General features: G+C 46.2%; 1 protein-coding gene across 1 annotated transcript in view; it reads left to right on the top strand.

The window, feature by feature from the left end:
* Nucleotides 1-19,601, top strand: part of CNTNAP2 (contactin associated protein 2) — a 1,945,511-nt gene that overhangs the window by 1,766,251 nt on the left and 159,659 nt on the right. The window contains exons 19-20 of the mRNA XM_072762802.1: nt 10,385-10,621; nt 19,038-19,171. Coding sequence (XP_072618903.1) covers nt 10,385-10,621; nt 19,038-19,171 — 371 coding nt within the window. The remainder of the gene's footprint in view (nt 1-10,384; nt 10,622-19,037; nt 19,172-19,601) is intronic.

Raw genomic sequence — 19,601 nt, 5'->3', positions numbered from 1 at the left:
CAGTGGTGGGGTCTGCTTTTCCCTCCCCATCTACTCCTCACCCCCATTCATTCTCTCTCTCTCTCTCTCCCTCTTTTAAATAAATAAATAAATCTTTTTTAAAGGTTATATCCCATTTTTATTGCAATGTTTAGCAAAAGGAAATGGCTCTGGATTTTAGGAACTACATGTCAATGTCTCAAATCCATGATTTGTTGTTGTTGTTGCTGTTGTTGTTTACTCAATAGAAATCACCTTAATATAACGAAAGTTTATCGTAAGTAATTGGGCTGATTGTTCTTTTCGATTAACCTGTTAGCTGGTAGAAAAAATAGAATTTTATCACTTACGGAGTCAATTGTGTTTTTATGTTTGTGAGTAGTAAACAATCAGTGGTTACTTGGTAACTAATTTCCTTTTAAAATTTCCAAAGAAGAAAACTGGCAAACAAATCGTTTGTAGAATTCTGTGAAAACAGCTAGAACTTGCTTAAGTGTGGCTGGCAGAGAGGAAAGAGCATAGACTCTGAAGTCCAGAAAATCTGTATTTGACTGTCCCCTCCTGATTAGTGGGATAACTCTGGGCAAATTATTCCCCTAAGCCTCAGTTCCCTTATCTGTAAAAATAGGGATGATAACATCTATGTCGAAAGTGTTGCTGTTGAATAATTTATTAAATAGGATAATATATGAAAATTGTGTATTGTGACTGACACATAGCAGGAACCCCAGAGAAGCTCATTTCCTTATGGCGTGTAAATACGTATCTGGCTCCAAGTCACAAGTGCACTCACTGAATCAACAAACTTTCCATGAGTGCCTCTCCCTATTAGATCCTGGGGCTACCAGGATCACATAGAGGAATGAAAAGCAGCACTTGTCCTCAAGAGCCCTCAGAGTCCAGAATTCTATTTGGCTTGTCAGATCAGCGGAGCAAGCAAGAAAATTTGGGACATTTAGTGTTAAGTGAAGGACAAAGAAGAGACAATTTGCTACTTATCAACAGAAGCGAAACCGCCTAGTATCTTGCAAAAGGCATAATATGTAATAAATAATAATAATAATATGTAATTAAATATTTTTATAAATAAATAACCAAGCAAACAATGTGATTCCTAAAGGCAAGGGCTTCGTAGCGGACTCTGAAGTTAGCAGAGCAGAGGTGAAATGAGACGGGTGACTGGGTGTCAGCTTTATCCACTAATGCTCATCAAGCAAGTGACCAGTGTGGCCAAATAAGTTCCAGCCTGCTAAGCCAATAAAAAGAAGAAAAAGCAGTCAAGGGGCAGCCTGGGTGGCTCAGTCAGTTAAGTGTCTGCCTTTGGCTCAGGTCACAATCCCAGGATCCTGGGCTCGAGCCCCGCATCAGGCTCCCTGCTCAGCGGGGAGCTTGATTCTCCCTTTGTCTCTACCTGCCACTCCCCCTGCGTGTGCTGGCTCTCTCCCTCTGTCAAATAAATAAATAAAATCTTAAAAAAAAAAAAAAGGAAAAGAAATAAAAATTAAGACCATCTGTTCAGTTGCAAATCATTCGGTGCTTTTAGATGTATTATTCTAAATGGATCTTATAACACTCTGATTAATGAACTGTTGTTGTAATTAATGACAACGGCTAAGTTGATGGAATGCCACCGCTCTCAAGAAGCCCACTTTACAAAGGGAATGAAACCGAGAAATGTCAACTGAGAAAGGTCAGGGCGAACCAACCAGATGAATATAGTGTTGGTATTAAAAAACAAAATTCAAATTCAGTTGAGCTCAATTCAATAAATATTCATTGTGTTTCTGCTGAAGGCCAGGGCCTGGCTAAGGTTACTCTTACCCTCAGAAGCCCACATTTTAGTGAACTCCCAGATGCATAAACAAGGCTTTCAATTTCCAACCACCTCGCCCCTCTCTCTCCTCCTCCCTTTCCAGTATGAAAGACATGGGCCCGCTATGCTGGGCTGCTGCTTTTAAGAAAAAACTTTCTACATAGAAATATATATATGCACGTGTCTACATGTAGCCTCACAGTGGCTTTCAAAATGATGTGTGTGCATACAAATGTGTGTGTCTGGGTGTATATTTTTCCAGAAATGGGAACATCATGGGATAATAGGATTATGTTAATGTTTATTTCCTCACTTCAGCTTGCTTTTAAACAGTTCAGGCAAATTGAACACCAATAAAAAATAAATTAAATAAATAAATAAATAAATAAATAGTTCAGGAATTAGTATATAGTATACACTATCTATACTTCATATATACGTGAGAAGCCTATATATCTATATATATAAACACACACAAATTATGGTGAAGAAGCATATACATATATATGCATATATATATATATAAACACAGAGAGAGAAATATAGTGAAATGTTAAAAGTTAGAGAATCTGGATATGGAGGATATGGTTCTTGGTGCTAGACTTGCCACTCTTCTGTAAATCTGAAATGCTTTCAAAGTGGACTGCTCTCCCAAAACCTTTAAGATGAAGTGACTCGAGACCCTCTGTAGCCTCTGTCCTGCCCTCTTTCCCAGCAGCAGGTCCTGGGCACCTGTCACTCCACATTTCACACCAAGTTCTACCCAACAACCTACAGCAGCAGCTCTCCGCCCCGGCCGCCCACCGCAGAAATCCGAGAAAACAGTGAAATATGCCAACAGGCTGACCTTTTCCCAGACTGGTTAAATCAGTTTTTCTGAGAGTTTGCCTTAGGTATTAAAAAAATAATAATTAATTAATTAAACAAAAAAAAAGCACAGCCGAGGTCGAGAAGCTCTGACGTCATTTCTGGAACACCTCTCTCCCTTGCCTTTGTTCACACTTCTCCCCACACTGCGAATGCCCTAGCCGCCCTGCACATCCTGCAAAGTCATATTTGCTGTCCCCTCCCTCATGAAGGAGACGAGACCTCCCCACAGGAAGAGGCGATCTCTCTCTCCTCTTGCTATTTCTTTCTACTCTGTTGTTCTGGATCTCGCCCTGTATCCCAATGATGTGTTTATGTCCCAACCAACTGCCAGCTTCTTTAGGGAAAAGTCCCCGTCGTGTTTGCTTTTGTTATCAGCACGGGCCTGGCCATGGAGTGAGATTCCAAGACATGTTGACTAAATTAAAAGCAAATGAGGCTACACTTGTTTGTATAACTAAAGTCAGAAGAGAGCCAGGAGGGCACCGGAGGAGGAGCCTTTGCTACAGGTGACACTTAGGGAAGGAGGTGGCGCTGACACCTGCCGGGGACGCGTGAAAAGGGGCAAGAATGGAAGGGCGGACAGCCGGCTGGGAAGGAGCTACAAGTGCCACAAGCAAGTAAGGCAGCCTGGCCGGACCAGAGGCGGAGGACGCAGGCACTGGGAGATGCGGCTGAGCAAGAAGCAGGTCCAAGTACTCAGGGTGATGAAGTGGAGGCAGCATCTAGCACCGAGCCAACGCACACTGAGCATCTCAGCGTATCATTTCTGAGTTAATTAATTTGTATTATTTTTCCTTACATTTCTTTTTTTTTAAGATTTTATTTATTTATTCATGAGACACAGAGAGAGGGGCAGAGACACAGGCAGAGACAGAAGCAGGCTCCATGCAGGGAGCCCGACGTGGGACTCGATCCCGGGACCCCAGCATCACGCCCTGAGCCCAAGGCAGGCGCTCAACTGCTGAGCCCCCCAGGGATCCCTCCTTAAACTTCTGATGGTCAAGTCACGATATCTGACTGAAACCACTAGCCATCTCCTCCAGAAAAAGGCATACACATTGTGCCTGCATTTTCAGAAGATTTGCAGATTCCCTGAACTATATCTAGTGACCACCTCCCCCCACCACACACACACACACACACACACACACACACACACACACACATGCCCAGGATATTCTAAATTTTAAGAAAAAGGACAAAATTTCAGTTTAGAGGTGATGCATTCTCCTCTCACACCAATCCATGCACCAAACTGCAACCAGAATGATCTTTTAAAATCACAAATCAGATCATGTCACCTCTTTTTGAAACCCTCCAGAGTTATCTTTTACTTGTTATGCACAAAAAAAAAAAAAAAAAAAAAAATCCTCAAGATGCCACTGTCTTTCTGGACTCACTTCCTGTCATTCTCCGCTGAATTTTCCCCTTCCTACCTTCTTGGCCTTCCTTGCATTGGCCCTCAACACCCCCTCTTTCCCCGGGGCCTTTGCATTATGCTCTTTCTCCATTTTAGGAGGCTTGCTCTGTCCCCAGTACCACTTACCTGATGCTTCTTCAATGATTGACTTCAATATCATTTACTCCTTGCTAAGCCTCTCATAGCTTCCTGGCTTGCAGAAGGCACTTAATAAATACTTTGAAGGATGTATTTCCTAGCCATAGAAAGATGTAGGTTCGGGGGGGAGGAGGGATTTCTCTAAGATGGGAATGATTTAAGCCCACAGCGATTAAATGACCTGCCACACACCAGGGCCATAGAGCCGGTTGGCAGCAAAGCCAGGACTAAAGCCACACCTTTGGTTTCCTGCCCTCCTGCCACACATACACATTAACCCCTGACTGCCTGTGTCAGATGGAGCTCATTGCGACGGAGTCCTCTCTCTGTAGAGCAACTTCTAACCCGTCCACCACCATATTTTCCGGGATGCTTGTTAACAGCATCAGGAGCACCCTGGAAATTCTGGATGCAAACTATCTTCCCACTTAAGACTCGAGCAAAGGTGTTCAGTGCTGTCGGCTCTGTAGTTCCAAGCAAGGAGGCCCCCTGACTCCTACACGGTCAATCCATAGATCATATACCTCATTGATGTGTTCAAATAATACACTTTACCCTTGTATCTCATGGGCAGCGCATGCCATTCAGGCTAAGACTTCAGAGATTTCCCCTTTGGTATTTTTCCGCTCTCGTGCAGATTCACATGCTTGAAGCTTATTACGTAGAACCTGACCTGCAAGTAACCTGGCCTTCAGAGAGAAGGGTGGGGAAGCGGTTACAAAAGACATGTACTCACCTGGGGAACCAGAGCAGGCCAAGGTGTACATTGACCCATCCTGGTCCAATGTTGTTAGTCCGAAACGATTATAGTCAGTTGAAGAAAACATCAAACAAACTGGATAAAAAATTCAGGAGGGAAATTCAAAGAGGCACATTTGGAGAGAAAAAGCAGATTTTGCCAGTGTAAGGCCAGGAGAGGAACTGGTTGTAGTTCAGGCTGGCAGGGCCTTAGGGGTTCAACAGAAAACAAGTTAAAGCAGCGCCGGGCCTAATGCAGAAGCAGGACGTGTGCCGGGGGGTGCGGGCTGAGGTTTGCAGGATCAAGGGTCCACGGAATTTATTTAGCTTTTTCACTAGATGATGGATTAAAAAGTCAGCAATGGGAATGATCATTCTGGACGGTGGAAGTCCTTGGTGAAAAAGCTTCATGATCCTGAGACTGGGGTTCAGGTCTCTGTTTCCTGTAGTACAGTGTCTGCTCTGTGGCAGTTCTTCTTGGATTTTATAGAACTTCTTATAAAGTACAGAGCTTTTGGGGTCCGGGGTCCCGGGACAAGGCCAAAGAGAGCTGTGGAAGGCCGGAGGGAGTAAGCGGATATTACAAGTTTTGTTTACAGCAGAAGGGGCCTTTTCTTATGGATTGAATGTGTGTCTACCTGCCCCCCTCCCCGAATTCCTGCATGGAACCCTTAACCCCCAAAATGACGGTGTTTAGAGCTAGGGCTTTTGGAGGTAGTTAGGTTTAGATGAGGTCATGAGGGTGGGGCCCCCATGATGGGATTAGTGCCCTTGTGAGAAGAGGAAGAGACCGGAGATCTAGTTCCCTCTCCCTCCTTCTCTATCTTTTTCTCTCTCTCCCTCATCTCCCTCTTCTCTCCTCCTCCCTCTCTCTCTCCCTCTCTCTCTCTGCTACGTAAGCACATAGGGAGTACACGTCTGCCTGCAACCTAGGAAGAGAGCCCACCCCCAAAAAAATCAGCTCGCGCCCCAATCTTAGACTGAGAGCTTTCAGTATTGCAAATAGAGACTTCTTTTTTTTCGAGCCACCCAGTTATGGTCAATAAATGTGGTTTGCTTGAATGTCTGGGCCATTGACCAAGTGAGGTCATGTGCCAGAAGCAGTTGACACAGGCTGGGAGATCTTCTGTGAACATCTCCTCTCAGCTCCATATTTACTAATGTGTTGGTGGTTTGGCATCAGCCATGGCAGGAGAGTTTAGACCCTGGGAATTGGCGAGCTCTCTAAATCAGGGCCTCCCCTACACGCAGACCCAGCTATTTGACGCTTGCCAGCATACCACCCGCGTATCTAGACGAGACACTTGTGTGAGAAGGGTTTCCTGCAGTTCTCGTGTTCAGAATCAACCTTTTTCTGTTGTGGTTTCTATGTTGATCACTAATACAGGATGACACTCTTCGGTTCTCTTTCATTACCATCCAGAGTTATTCAGCATTTATGGGCTCTCCTGGCAAACCAACCATCACCTGGGGCATTGTTTCTATGGGGGAACATTTCCAAGTCACAAGTTACTAACTTTAAAATAAATGTTTGGGGGACACCTGGGTGGCTCAGCGGTTTAGCGCCTGCCTTTGGCCCAGGGCGTGATCCTGGAGTCCTGGGATCCAGTCCCACGTGGGGCTTCCTGCATGGGGCCTGCTTCTCCCTCTGCCTGTGTCTCTGCCTCTCTCTCCCTCTCTGTGTGTGTGTGTGTGTGTCTCTCATGAATAAATAAATAAAATCTTTAAAAATAAATAAATAAATGTTTGGAAAAGAGCCCATTTGTGAGTTAGGGACTTTGAATTCTGGGTCCTCATGGGGAAGTGAGAGAATGAAAAGACTCACGTTGATTTTTTTTTTAAATATAGCCTAAGTGAAAAGGGAAAAAGAAATGGAATGATTGTATGTGAGGAGGAAGAGATGAGGGGCAATTTAATAATGGGGGTGGGTACTAGCTGTTTGCCTTTCCACGGTAAGCGTCTCGGATTTGGCTAGATGAGTATTTTTATGATATTATTCTGGGATGGACAGTTTGTGGATTTTATTCCAAACACTTGGCAGACTTCCTTTTGTCAATAAGGGGTCCATTTTGAGAACCAAGAAATGATTAGAACAAGGTTGCTCGTCTGCTTCCAGATTTCTGGCATCCTTACGATCCTGCATCTGCAGGTGGTGTTCTGTGGCTCGGGATTTTGAGAAACATGATATAACTCAACAAATCTCTTTTGTAACACATCTTAGAATAACGAGACTCCACATTTATCATTTTTTCCCTATCCAAAAACTGAATGTCCTAAAATTTAAGCTACCTCAGCCTAAAACCATAAATTAAACATTCTAAATCAATAATTTTTTATTATCCAATGAGGGAAAAGGTGTTATTTGGGGCTTGTTAAATTAGCGTTATTTTAGTCGTTCCTTCAGAAGGGATGGGAATATTCCTTTCCTTAATGATATTACATATCTTGATTTAGCATTTCCTGAAAACCATCTGAAACAGTGAAATGACAGCAGTAAATCTGCCACTTCGAAGCTGAAATGGTTCACATCACTCCCAGGCCCTGGTTTAACAGTTGGTTTATGATGTGGTTTCAGAATAACACTTTTGAGCCTGGTATTTTCCTTCCTCCAAAACTGACACGAATCCATAAAGCTTTTTAACGATGACTCTCAAATATACCAAAAGTGTTCTCTGTGGCATATTTTTTGGTTTGTTGAAATAAAATCCTTAGCTTTCTGAGTTCCTCCTCATAATCTGCCTTGGAAGGATAGTCACCGCTTGAGCTGCAAGACGCAGCTCCCCTTGACAGGACGGCTAGCTATCTGCTTCGCCAGGTGTGCTGTCCTGCCTCAGCTTTGGCTCCCAGGGTCCCAAACTCCTGCATGCACGAGCATCGCCTGGGGAATCTGCTGTGCATGGTGATTGTCAGGACCCCCTGGCCTGGATTCTGGAGCTAAGGCTTGGGGACCAGCGTTTGAACAGAGAAATGTCATCAGGGACTACGTTCAGCCCACTCTCTGGAAGTGCGGTGACCGGAGACAGTCCGGCTCAGGGAAGCCCAGGTTCTTGCTGGTGATGGATGGCATCTGTGACCGGGGTGCCGGGGCTTCCTCAGCCTCTGCTGCCCAGAACCTCTCCATAGGCCCAGATTCTTCATGCCTTGATCTTCAGTGTCAAGTGCCACATACGTTTCTCTCTTCCTTTCTGTCTGCCCCTGGTTTGTTCAAACTCTCTGGCCTTGATCTTGAGCCCTCCTCTCACCCCCTGCTCCCTCCAGGCACCATTTCCCACCTCTCCTCTCCTGCGTGGCCCCACATAATGACCCTTCATACTCAGGGAGAACTTCTCTGTGGCAAAGTGAACCCCTTGGGATGTCTGCTGCAGGTGACCTGCCTGGCCTGCTCTCTTTGACTGTCCCCCACCGGCCCCTACAATCCATCACAGCAGCTGGCCTATGAACATCCATCTGTCCCACTAGGCTCTGAACTGTCGAAGGCAGGGATCACCTCCTTTTCCTTCATTGTCTCCCCATTGCCCAACCTAAAATGTAGTGGGGGAACTAACGAGTCTTGCATAGACAACTGACATTGTAAAAAGAGTATATGACCTTCCCCTGAGGCACGGTGCCTCTGATCGCACTGTCTCCACACCAAGTGCTGATGCTTCTCCGTCAACTAGACAGAGAGTTGGTCTCTCTTCACCTTTCCACAGCTACTGCCTCTGGCTCTTTTGGTCCCCTGTTCCATGTCTTTTACCCCAGATGTCCTCCTTGGTCCCTGAAGACAGGGCTGATGCTTCTCATATTCCCTGGTCCTGCATTTAGATGCCTGGTAGTCTAAATCCTCTAGATGGAGAGCTTCTTGGGAGCAGGGATGGTCACCTCAGCACCCAGCAGAGTGCCTGGCACCCCTACGCTACTCAATAGATGTTTGCTAAAAGCATGGGAAAACCAACTCAAGATCCTCCAGGTGTGAGATGGGGATTCTTATTACATTACCTGCCGAGGAAACTGCCGTAACAGTCACCAGAAGGATTTCAAATTGTTGACGTGTCTCTCTCCTCTCATGCCCAGGGTGGCGGCCTCTGACATCCCAGTGAGTCGTTCAGTGACTAGCGTGGGTTAAGTACTGTCTAATTCTGTATTTCCCATCTCAGGTGCTTATGGCATTTTGAGCAAACCAGTTGTTAATTATGTAAGACAGTGTCACACATTGCAGGTTGTTTAACAGGTTAACAGATCGGTTAGCAGGTCAGCACAGCCCAGATTCACACCAACAGGTGTCTGACTCCAGACCCTGATTCACTACTCTCTGCCGACTCTGTTCTGGACATATGTAACAAGGACAGACTTCCAAATTTCTAGGTGTAAAAAAATCCTTTTGGAATTTGTCCTCTTCCATTAATGACAGTGTAAAGCTGTGTTTCACAAAATACCTTCTGAATAGGGCTAATCTGGTGGGTGTCAAATGTTGTAAGCATAAAGCATTGCACAAAAATGAGGTTTGAGAAACGCTTCTTCCAGAAGGACACCTGCAGAGGGCAAGACAGTTACAAGGAAGACAGAACAGAGCTTGATAGGGAAACTCAGCCTTTCGTGGTGAGCTCGGAGGTGATTTTGAAACACTGGGGACCAAGCAATGGGACAATCAACAGAGGAGCTGGTCTGCCAGGAAGTGATTAGGAACCAATTAGCAATGATTAGGCCATCAACAGAGACCATGAAGGGTCAGTGACTCTTCTTCTAATTTCATAATAATAATAATAATGATAATAATAATAGGTACAATTTACTTCTGCTGATCATTTCACATGATCCTTTATTGTCTCCTTTTCACATATAAAATATTGAGGGCAAAAGCAGCAGGTTAAGTAAATTCCCATAAAGCCACGCAGCTAATTAATGAGTGGTCATATTTGAACCCAGTTCTCTCTAATTTCACATCTTATGATTTTAGGCACTTTGCCCAAAGCGTCCCAGGACTTCCTCAGGGTTCTGTCAAGGGCTTTCCTGTGGGAACCTGTGTGAGCATCCGAACAACTCTAGTCTCACAGAGGAAGCCCATGAGCTCCTTAAATTGGTGTGTGTGTGATAGTACTGCCTCTATTTTCAGGGCGCCTCTTCAACCTAACTTGGTTATTTGGCCTAACTACCTTCTGGAATGATGTAAGCTTTTAACTTTTATTAATCTATTTTTTAATTTACAGCTCTCCATACTGGATTAAGTGACTTTTTTTCTTTTTTGATAGATAATCCATGTTGAGGAAATAAGGGCCATCTCTATAGAGAGTAGCCCAATCTGATCCCCCCTCCTGGAGTCAGGACCTGCCTTCCATGACCTGAAGCTATGGCAAAACTAACGGTCTACCTGAGTTTAGATTGTTGGCCGGATCAGCATCTGATTTGTCCTCATTTTTCAATTTTCTCTGCCCTTTTCTTTTCAACAGATGTTGGTGCGTTTTTTGAAGAGGGGATGTGGCTACGGTATAACTTCCAGGCACCGGTCGTCGGTGCCAAGGAACCGGGCAGCAGAGCAGAGAGCTCCCCTGAGCAGCAGAACGCCCCTCCCGACCTGGCCCATGAGAGCATCCGCTTCAGCTTCAGCACCACCAAGGCGCCCTGCATTCTCCTCTACGTCAGTTCTTTCACCACAGACTTCTTGGCAGTTCTCATCAAACCCGCTGGTAAGGACAAGGATGCCTAGGCTCCGCTGCTTAATGTTGGGTGAACAGAATGTTCTAGAAAGTCTGGATTGCTCTTGTCTTGTCCTTTATTCTCCACAGGATGTTGAGCAAGTCATCCAATGTCTTTGAACCTCATTTCCCTACATGAGAGCCAAGAAAGCAACTTGTCAGTTGAGTGCCTTCTAGCAATGTGTCATAGTAGTAATGTTGCTAAGGCACGTCAAGTGCTTTATGGGGAGCGTATTACATGAATATGAGATTGTTCCATATGTATAATGATGATTTTTTGCTCCTGTCAAATAAATACATGTGCTGCTGTACTAAATAGAGATGAGCTCTGAAGTAGTAAAATTAATGTAATATAAATCAATGAGTTCTCCTGATTTATGGTAACATATCAGTAGGTTCCTGCAAAACATATGTAACTTTCAATAGAAATTGAAAACCAGAGATGTTTTCATTCCTAAACCCTCTCAGAATTTTAGATCCATAAAATATATCCCTGGCATAAGGCTTGCTGAAAGCAGGAGCATATGTACACTTGTAATGTCTGGGACCATCTTGATCTCCAAATAGGCATGGAGCCCGAGCAAGATTGAAATGGGCCTCTTGTGAGAATATTCAAGTGTGCTCATGACCTCTGGGAGGAGTCCAAGCGGTCCTGAGACACATGAACATCTCAGACACTGAAGGGGCCATTCCTCTCAGAAGACTCGAGTTCTGAGACACTTGAAAATTCTAAGGTCGCTTTTTCACAAATAAGAATACCGTAGGGTTATCAGGGAGCAAATCTGTCACTCAGTTCCCTGAGAGATTACACGGGCTGAGAGTGTGGAGACAGCCTCTCTCCTTGCCCACACCTTCTTGTTCTGCACTGATTATTCCGGCGGGGTCACTACTTAAGGATCAAGATTATCTTCCATGGGAGCAGAGATTATTATTATGAACCCAGGTCAGCCTGTGTTTTAAAACGTAGTAAATTCTTAAACTACTGTGGTCAATTCACTGTTGGTTAAAAAGATTGAGGGCTGGGGTGGGGGAGGCGTGGATATTTCCTAAGATTTTCCCTTTCGGTAATTATTGCTAAAGAAATAAGCCAAAAATCAGGCGAAGATGCAGCATGACAATGTTCCTCTCAGTGTTATTTATAAAAATCAGCATTAGGAAGGACCTAGATGTTCAACTGTAGTAAAATGGTTAGTAAAAGAGGGTAATATTCCATTTTAAGGAATATTATGTATCCATGAAGAATAATATTTATGGAGAGCAATGGGGAAAATAGTATGGAGAAAAAGTGATGTAATACAATGTTAAGCCAAAAAAGAAAAAAGGAAAGAGAGGGAAAAAAAGAAAGAAGAAAGAAAGAAAGAAAGAAAGAAAGAAAGAAAGAAAGAAAGAAAAGAAAAGAAAAGAAAGAAAAGAAAAGAAAAGAAAAGAAAAGAAAAGAAAAGAAAAGAAAAGAAAAGAAAAGAAAAGAAGGAAAGAGAAAGAAAGGAAAGATAGAAGCTTGACTATACAATATCATCTTGGATTTGTGAAAAATATGGATAGGAAACAAAAAACAATAATATGAACACAAAGTGCCTCTTGTCTGTCCATCTGCTTTTCCTGAGCAATACTTTTATAAATGTCAAATTCTCACAATGAGCAAGCAACTCTGTTGTCATCAGAAAGGGTAATGACTAAAATCAATGAGGAAGCAGAAGATAAAAGGACATAACCCCTGCTTTCCAGAAGTTCACGAGTTGAGTGTATTTCTCCTGGATCAGGTCAATTGATTTTTAACCCACTGATGTTCTCCACCCAGAAGCCCCAGACTCTCGGGGCCCCGGAGGCGACTCTTACATAATAGGGCTTGTCAAGTCCCTGCCACACTAAAATTCAGTCCCCAATCCTATATCAATAACTCACATTCCCATAACCCTCGGCCGTCCCTGTGTGCGCTCATGCTGGTGTTTGCGGACGTTGACCGTGTGCAAGGGTTTAGAGCAATCAGTTCCATATCGGTGCTGCCATTTATTGATGCCCGAAGGTGTCCTGTGTTGCACATGCATTAATTCCTATGAGCCACACAACTACGAGGTCGGTATCATTCTTTATCCCCTGTCAAGAGATGATACAACTCAAGTATGGAGAGGCTAAGTGGCTTGCACTCTCAGCTGGCGATGGCCACACCAGCATTTCTTCGCTCAGGTGTCTGATTCCAGGCCCCGAGACCTCTGCCACCCTCTCCGTGGGGCCGAGAGCTCTAGTGCACTCTCCGTGCATTGGGAAAGCATGACCAGTGGGTTTCTTCCTAATCTTGCAAGGCCATCTTCGAATTGCTGTTTAAAAATTTGTTTTTTTTTTTTTCACACTTCGAAGACGGTATTTTTGTTTCACTGCTATTTAAAGTTAGAAAATTCTGAAGGAAAAAATCAATAAGGACTGTGCCAAAATATCAGGAAAAAAATTTAAAAACCTGAGAGTCTTAACTAAATGCCCTGACATCCCTCAAACTTGACATGTTGAAAGCATGTTACCATCCCTGGGTCCCCAAAACTAGCCCCTTCTCCAGACTCTCTGCTTCCGACTGTGCTGGTCGCCCCCAACCCCGAGATACCTGAATTCCCAAGCACCACGCGGTGTCATTTTTAATGCTTAAATGCTCCATCCCCCTCCTTTTGCGAGCCACCCAGGCAAACAAGTCCTGCAGATCCTTCACACCATGTCCCTCGGGGGTATCTCTTTCCTTCCCCGCTGCTAGTCTGTGGCAACGTCTTCTAATTCACTGCCTCCCAACCTCATGCAGGCCCTGGCAGGCAGAGAAGATCATTGCATCTGGAATGGTATTTGAGTAAATGGACGAGGTCGTGTTTGGGAGGCCACCAACCTGGGGGCTCCAGCAGCCCGGCCTGCTGAGGGGAGCCCAGCTCCGGGCACCCATTCTTCCTTCAGGGGATAGCAGTGCACCCCAGCACGTCCGAGGGGTCTGACCCACCCCACTCCCTGCTCGCTGTGACCCGCCACAGCCTTCATCATACACAGTGTCCCTCATCATGGATCAGTAGGGCCCGCCGCCCCCCCCCCCCCCCCGCCCCACGAAGGGGCCAGTCGAGACCACAGGGCTCTGGGCTGAGAGCTCCCAGTGTAGAACCAGAATGTCTGTGTTTGAATCTGCTTCTGCCTTTTGTGCGGGTTGTGGGATGGCGATCGTGGGCGGTCAGCCCCAAGCCCCGTGCCCTGTTCTGTAAAACAGGGCCTCCCTCTTGGGGTGTCATGAAAATGGAATGAGGCAGTAAGTGTGAAGCATTACCCTATCCCCATGCAGTCTGCAGTCCAGGTAGGTGTTGGCAGTTACTACCGTCCACAGCCCACAGATTTAATCTGCATCTGGCCATTTGACCTACATCCAGTGCCACACATCGCAGCTCTTCCTCACGGCCCCCCAAGCATGTGTGACACCTGCACCCTTGCCCACCGGGCCCCCTTACCTGGAGGAGCTCCATCTTCCTCTGGGCTCTAACACCTGCCTTTCACTCTAGAGCCAAGTCAAGTCTCACCTCCTTGCAGTGACTTCCCCTTACTTGAGACTCTCGTTATACTTATTTTCAATGTCATGTGTCTGGCACTCGGTGTGCCGTCTTGTTATCTGTCTTTGTTATAAATACGCCCTGTCTTCCCAGCGAGATGAGAAGCCCCCAGCACTACATCTCCTGCCTACACGAGGTGCCCCCTAAGTGTTTGCTGATGGTAATGATGATGGCCAGGAGAGAATCAATCTGCTAAGCATGTTATTTGCTGCAGCCAATAAACGAGCAGTCCCTTATAACTGCTTTAATTCACTTGGGAGATGCACCGGAGATGCAGAAGTGAAGTATTTTTCCATTTTAATAATATTTTATATTAATGGAAAATATTAATATTCTCCCTACCATCATTTAGTGCTTCTCTTGTACTATTATTTGAAAGGAATACATATATCATTTAAATGTTATTATTCAAGAAGATTGCCATTACTGTTTATGGATATCCCCTACCTATAAATTTCACGTTCCAACTCGTCTGTTTTCTCAAAGCAAATCATTTCCGTCGCCATTAAGTGAGGCAGTTACAGAAATTTTAAATCATATTTACAAAGAAAGAAAGCCAGAAAAGAGAAAAAAAAATCATGGAAGCAGCTTAAGACTGATTTTAATGAGCTGGGGAACATAATGGGACCAATGACAAAGACAGTAGGGAGGAAAATAATCTGGGTTTTTGCCTAATTACTAGTTCCTCAAACCGCTAGCCCTCAAAGGCAGGGCTTGGCCTTTCTTCTCTTTGTACCCCAAGGACCAGACACAACGGGGTTGGAGGTGGGTGTGTGTCCTAGAGGTGGCCTCTGCCCTCCTGATAGCCAGGCAGACAGCCCACTTTCAGGCCTTGAAAACTCGGATTCAACAGTGCTTTTCATGTTCTGCAGAAATGAGTAAATAAACGATGAATGAATACAGCTGGCTGTGATGTTACGCGGTCGAAGCACAAGAAGTAGAGCGTAACAACTCAAGACAGTCAGTTTGTTCTCCTGCACGTAGCTGAGCAACTGTCTCCTCTCACCCCTGTTCAGGTCCAAATAATAGGCTGTTTTTAATGCTATTAGGGTAAAGGGGGAAAAGATAGGGTAAAGCGCTGAGGGGTGGGGTGAGAAGCACCTCAGAAAACAGGAGCAGCGTATTCAAAGGTCCTGGGGTAGAAAGGAGAATCATATTTTCTGGGGCATAACAGAAGGCCAAGGCAGCTTGAACGTAAAAAGCGAGAGAGTAAATGGCGTCATTGGAAAACAACGCATCGGGCAGAGCTCAGATCAGACAAGGCATCTTCTGCTATATTAGGAACGTGTGTCTTCATTCTGTGAACGACTGGAAGGCTTTGAAGAGTTTTTAGTGAACCAGTGAAATCGTCAATCATGCATTTTCAAGAAATCTCTCTGCAAGAAAAAAAGGCACAGAAGCAGGGAGACCATTTCATTCATTCAACAGACATTTATTCAGCACCTACCAGGTATCAGGCATTATTCTAGGAATTAGGAATAAAGTACACAGGATCCCTGGGTGGCTCAGTGGTTTGGCGCCTGCCTTTGGCCCAGGGCTCGATCCTGAAGTCCCGGGATCGAGTCCCGCGTGGGGCTCCCGCATGGAGCCTGCTTCTCCCTCCTCCTGTGTCTCTGCCTCTCTCTCTCTCTCTCTACGTCTATCATGAATAAATAAATAAATCTTTTTTTAAAAAAAGGAATAAAGTACAGAGAATGTAAACAAAAACTATTACTCTCATGGGGGGAAAGGGCAGAAAAGAGAGGACGTGGCCAAAGCAAAGGAGTGGGTCAATTCTTTTAACTAGGAAATCACAGAAATAATCACTAGGAAGACACTTGAGCAGGTTTGGGGTCAGCCATGCAGAGAACTGAGGAACGAGCATCGTAGACAGAAGAGCCAGCAACTGCAAAGGTCCTGAGGCAGCAACATGCTGGCTTCTAAAGAACCAGCAAGGAGGCTACTGTGGACTGGTGAGGAGTGAGCGAGGAGGAGAAAAAGAGATTATGTCAGAGATACTAGGGGAAGATCATATAGGGCCTGGTGAGCCATTAGGAAGACTTGGATTTTTACTCTGGTTGTGATAGGAAGCCGTGGAGAGTTCCGAGCAGAGGAGCACTACGTCTGCCCTCTGAGAAGGGACTGGGGAGTGGGGGCAGAAGCTGGGTTGGGGCAGGGGAGCTGGGGCAATGGCAGAAGCAAGGAAGCTTGTTAGTATGGAGGTGAGTCCAGCAATCCAGGCAAATGACGCCAGTGGCTTGGTCCAGGGGTCAGAAAGGAGGTGATGAGGAAAAGAAGTGTCAGGGTGTGTTTTAAAGGAAGAACCGCGGAGATTTGCCAGCAGATCGCGTGTGTAATACAGGAGGGACAGGGGAGGCAGGGCTTTCGGCAGGAACAGGCTGGAGGCTGAAGTTAGGCATTAACTGAAATGTGGAAAATTGAGACAGAAAACTGTCTGGGGGGAAGAGCAAGAGTTTTGCGTGGGGTCTGAAGTGCCGGTGAGACCTCCCCTGGGATGGGATTGGTGGTGAGGGAGAGCAGAGAAAGAAGGGGCTCAGCTAACAGTGCAATGAGGCCAAGGGATCCCTGGGCGGCTCAGCCGCTGAGCATCTGCCTTGGGCCCAGGGCGTGACCCCGGGGGCCTGGGATCGAGTCCCACATCGGGCTCCCTGCATGGGGTCTGCTTCTCCCTCGGCCTGGATCTCTGCCTCTCTGTGTGTCTCTCATGAATAAATACATAAAATCGAAAGAAAGAAAGGGAAGGAAGGAAGGAAGGAAGGAAGGAAGGAAGGAAGGAAGGAAGGAAAGAAGGAAGGAAGGAAGGAAGGAAGGAAGGAAGGAAGGAAGGAAGGAGGGAGGGAGGGAGGGAGGGAGGGAGGAAGGAAGGAAGGAAGCCAAGAGGCCAAGAGGGCTATTGCTAAGGAGAAACTGATTCGGATCAGGTGATCCAGACAGAAGACGACGCAGGTGAAGCTCAGGTGGTGGCCGTCAGGCCCCCGATGCCACGTGGTCAGCACAGAGTCACCAAGTTGAGCCAGCTCTGCCTGGAGCTGCATCCCCCAGGAGGAGGGAGAGCTCCCCCGGGGTCCCCACAAGCCCCCCCCCCCCAACCACCAGGGGACACCTGTGCCTACAGAGATGCAGGACAGGCCGTGAATTCACACTCACCCAGGAGGGGAAAAGCAGCAGCGCTTGGTCGAAATGCTGTGAGCAAACCCATCTAGGATAAAACACCAGGGCCAAACTCAAAAGCAGGGACGGTTCGTCAAATTTGTCCAGAGAGCAAAATCAGGCCACACGGTTAGTTCTTGATTAATCTAATGCACGCTGCTGGCGGGTCCAGGCACGCGGGGGAATAGTTGAGCCACGGCGGCTGCGCGCCGGAGGGCAGCGTTCCAGAAACCTCGCATTCAGTCATGTGTATGTGGATGTGCAAGGGCACGATGGATTTCGGGGAAAAGACACCGGCCAAATAGTCACAGTAGTTATCTCTGGACAGTGGGATTTCCGGTGACTTTCTCTTTTTCTTTTTCTTTTCCTTTTTCTTTTTTTTTTTTCCTTCATTTCTAAGAAATCTGGATAATCTAGAAGTGATTTCAAATCATTTCTAAGTTTTGATTATCGTGTTTTCTTTCACGACTTGCCAATCAGGCTCTCCACGTCGTTCCTCCGGGAGGCAAAGGAAAGAGGCAGCAGGGACCCCGGTGAGACGATCTACAGCCGGTCAAACCCTGGCTGGGTGGCAGGCTTTGGTCTTTAAGCTGTGGGACGTCGGAGGCTGTGAACATGAAGAATCCAATTTGGGTTAAAAAAAAATGAGATTAAAAAATTGATGTCTCGAAGAATCATAAATAAGAAACACAAGTTATGCTTGCTGTGCAGGTTAATGAACAGCAGGCTCTAGAATATTATATTAGTCTTTTCGAATATTATCTGTCGTTGCTGGGGGGAGACAAGCAAGACGGAGAGAAAAACAGGGTGATTTGTCCGAGGCAAAGTGAGCCAGACCTGAGGGCCAGTGAGAACCCGGGGTCCCGGGGAGCCCATCTTTCCTTTGATGTGCATCCGGATTGATGCAATCTCTAACCTAGAATAAAATTCATCGCTTTGTTTTCTTGGCCTCAGTGAAGCCACCCCAAATCCCATGTGTTTCTCTTTTGTAAATTATGTTTATTTTTAATATTGTATGCTCATGATTCTTTTATACGCCGAATGTCGCACATTGCTGGTGGCGCGAGACCATCCCTTCGTCCTGCATTTATTTTTTATTTCACGTAGTATTTTGTCGCTCTGCCCGCGTCTCCATAGTCCTATGCTTGTGTGTGTCCCCGTCATCCTTCCCAGGCTTGGTCCCCACTCGGATCATTTATATCATTTGCTGCTTCAGCTTTCAGATGATGGTCACTGATGGCCCGCGGTTGGGGGACTATGAACTCCTGCGTGCCTGAGGCTCTTAACCCTGTGGTTTGGCTTGTGCCATCGACCTAGCGAGTCAGAACTCAGAAGAGCCACGGTATGGGCAGGCAGCAAAACAGGCCAGCCTGAGCACCAGGGGCTGAGAGAAGTGACATGGAAATGAAACCTAGCGGCGCCTGGGTGGCTCCGTGGGTCAAGCACCTGTGTTCGGCTCAGGTCATGATCCCAGGGTCCTGGGATCGAGCCCCATGTTGGGCTCCCTGCTCAGTGGGGACCCTGCTTCTCCCTCTCCCTCCATCCCTCACCCTCACTGAGCTCTCTCTCTCTCTCTCCCTCTCCTCTCTCTCTCTCAAGTAAATAAATAAAATCTTCTAAAAATAAAATAAAATACAATGAAATGAAACCTAGAGCAAACAAATTACAGAGTCTCTTTTCTTTCCCTTCCGTAGGAAGCTTACAGATTCGGTACAACCTGGGCGGTACCAGAGAACCGTACAACATTGACGCAGACCACAGGAACATGGCCAACGGACAACCCCACAGTGTCAACATCACCCGGCACGAGAGGACCGTCATTCTCAAGGTATATACCTGTGTGCATCGCTTCTATGGGAGACGGGTTAATGATCCCTGTCCTCGGTTATACTTGGCCACTGGTTATGGTTGGGGTGGTTGGCTTGGTATCATTGGGGTGGTTGGGTTGGTATGGTTGGGGTGGTTGGCTTGGTATCATTGGGGTGGTTGGGTTGGTATGGTTGGGGTGGTTGGCTTGGTATCATTGGAGTGGTTGGGTTGGTATGGTTGGGGTGGTTGGCTTGGTATCATTGGGGTGGTTGGGTTGGTATGGTTGGGGTGGTTGGCTTGGTATCATTGGGGTGGTTGGGTTGGTATGGTTGGGGTGGTTGGCTTGGTATCATTGGAGTGGTTGGGTTGGTATGGTTGGGGTGGTTGGCTTGGTATCATTGGGGTGGTTGGGTTGGTATGGTTGGGGTGGTTGGCTTGGTATCATTGGG

The sequence above is a fragment of the Vulpes vulpes genome, chromosome 7 (assembly GCF_048418805.1).
Source record: "Vulpes vulpes isolate BD-2025 chromosome 7, VulVul3, whole genome shotgun sequence".
NCBI lineage: Eukaryota > Metazoa > Chordata > Mammalia > Carnivora > Canidae > Vulpes > Vulpes vulpes.
This window is presented reverse-complemented; position numbering and strand designations above follow the sequence as displayed.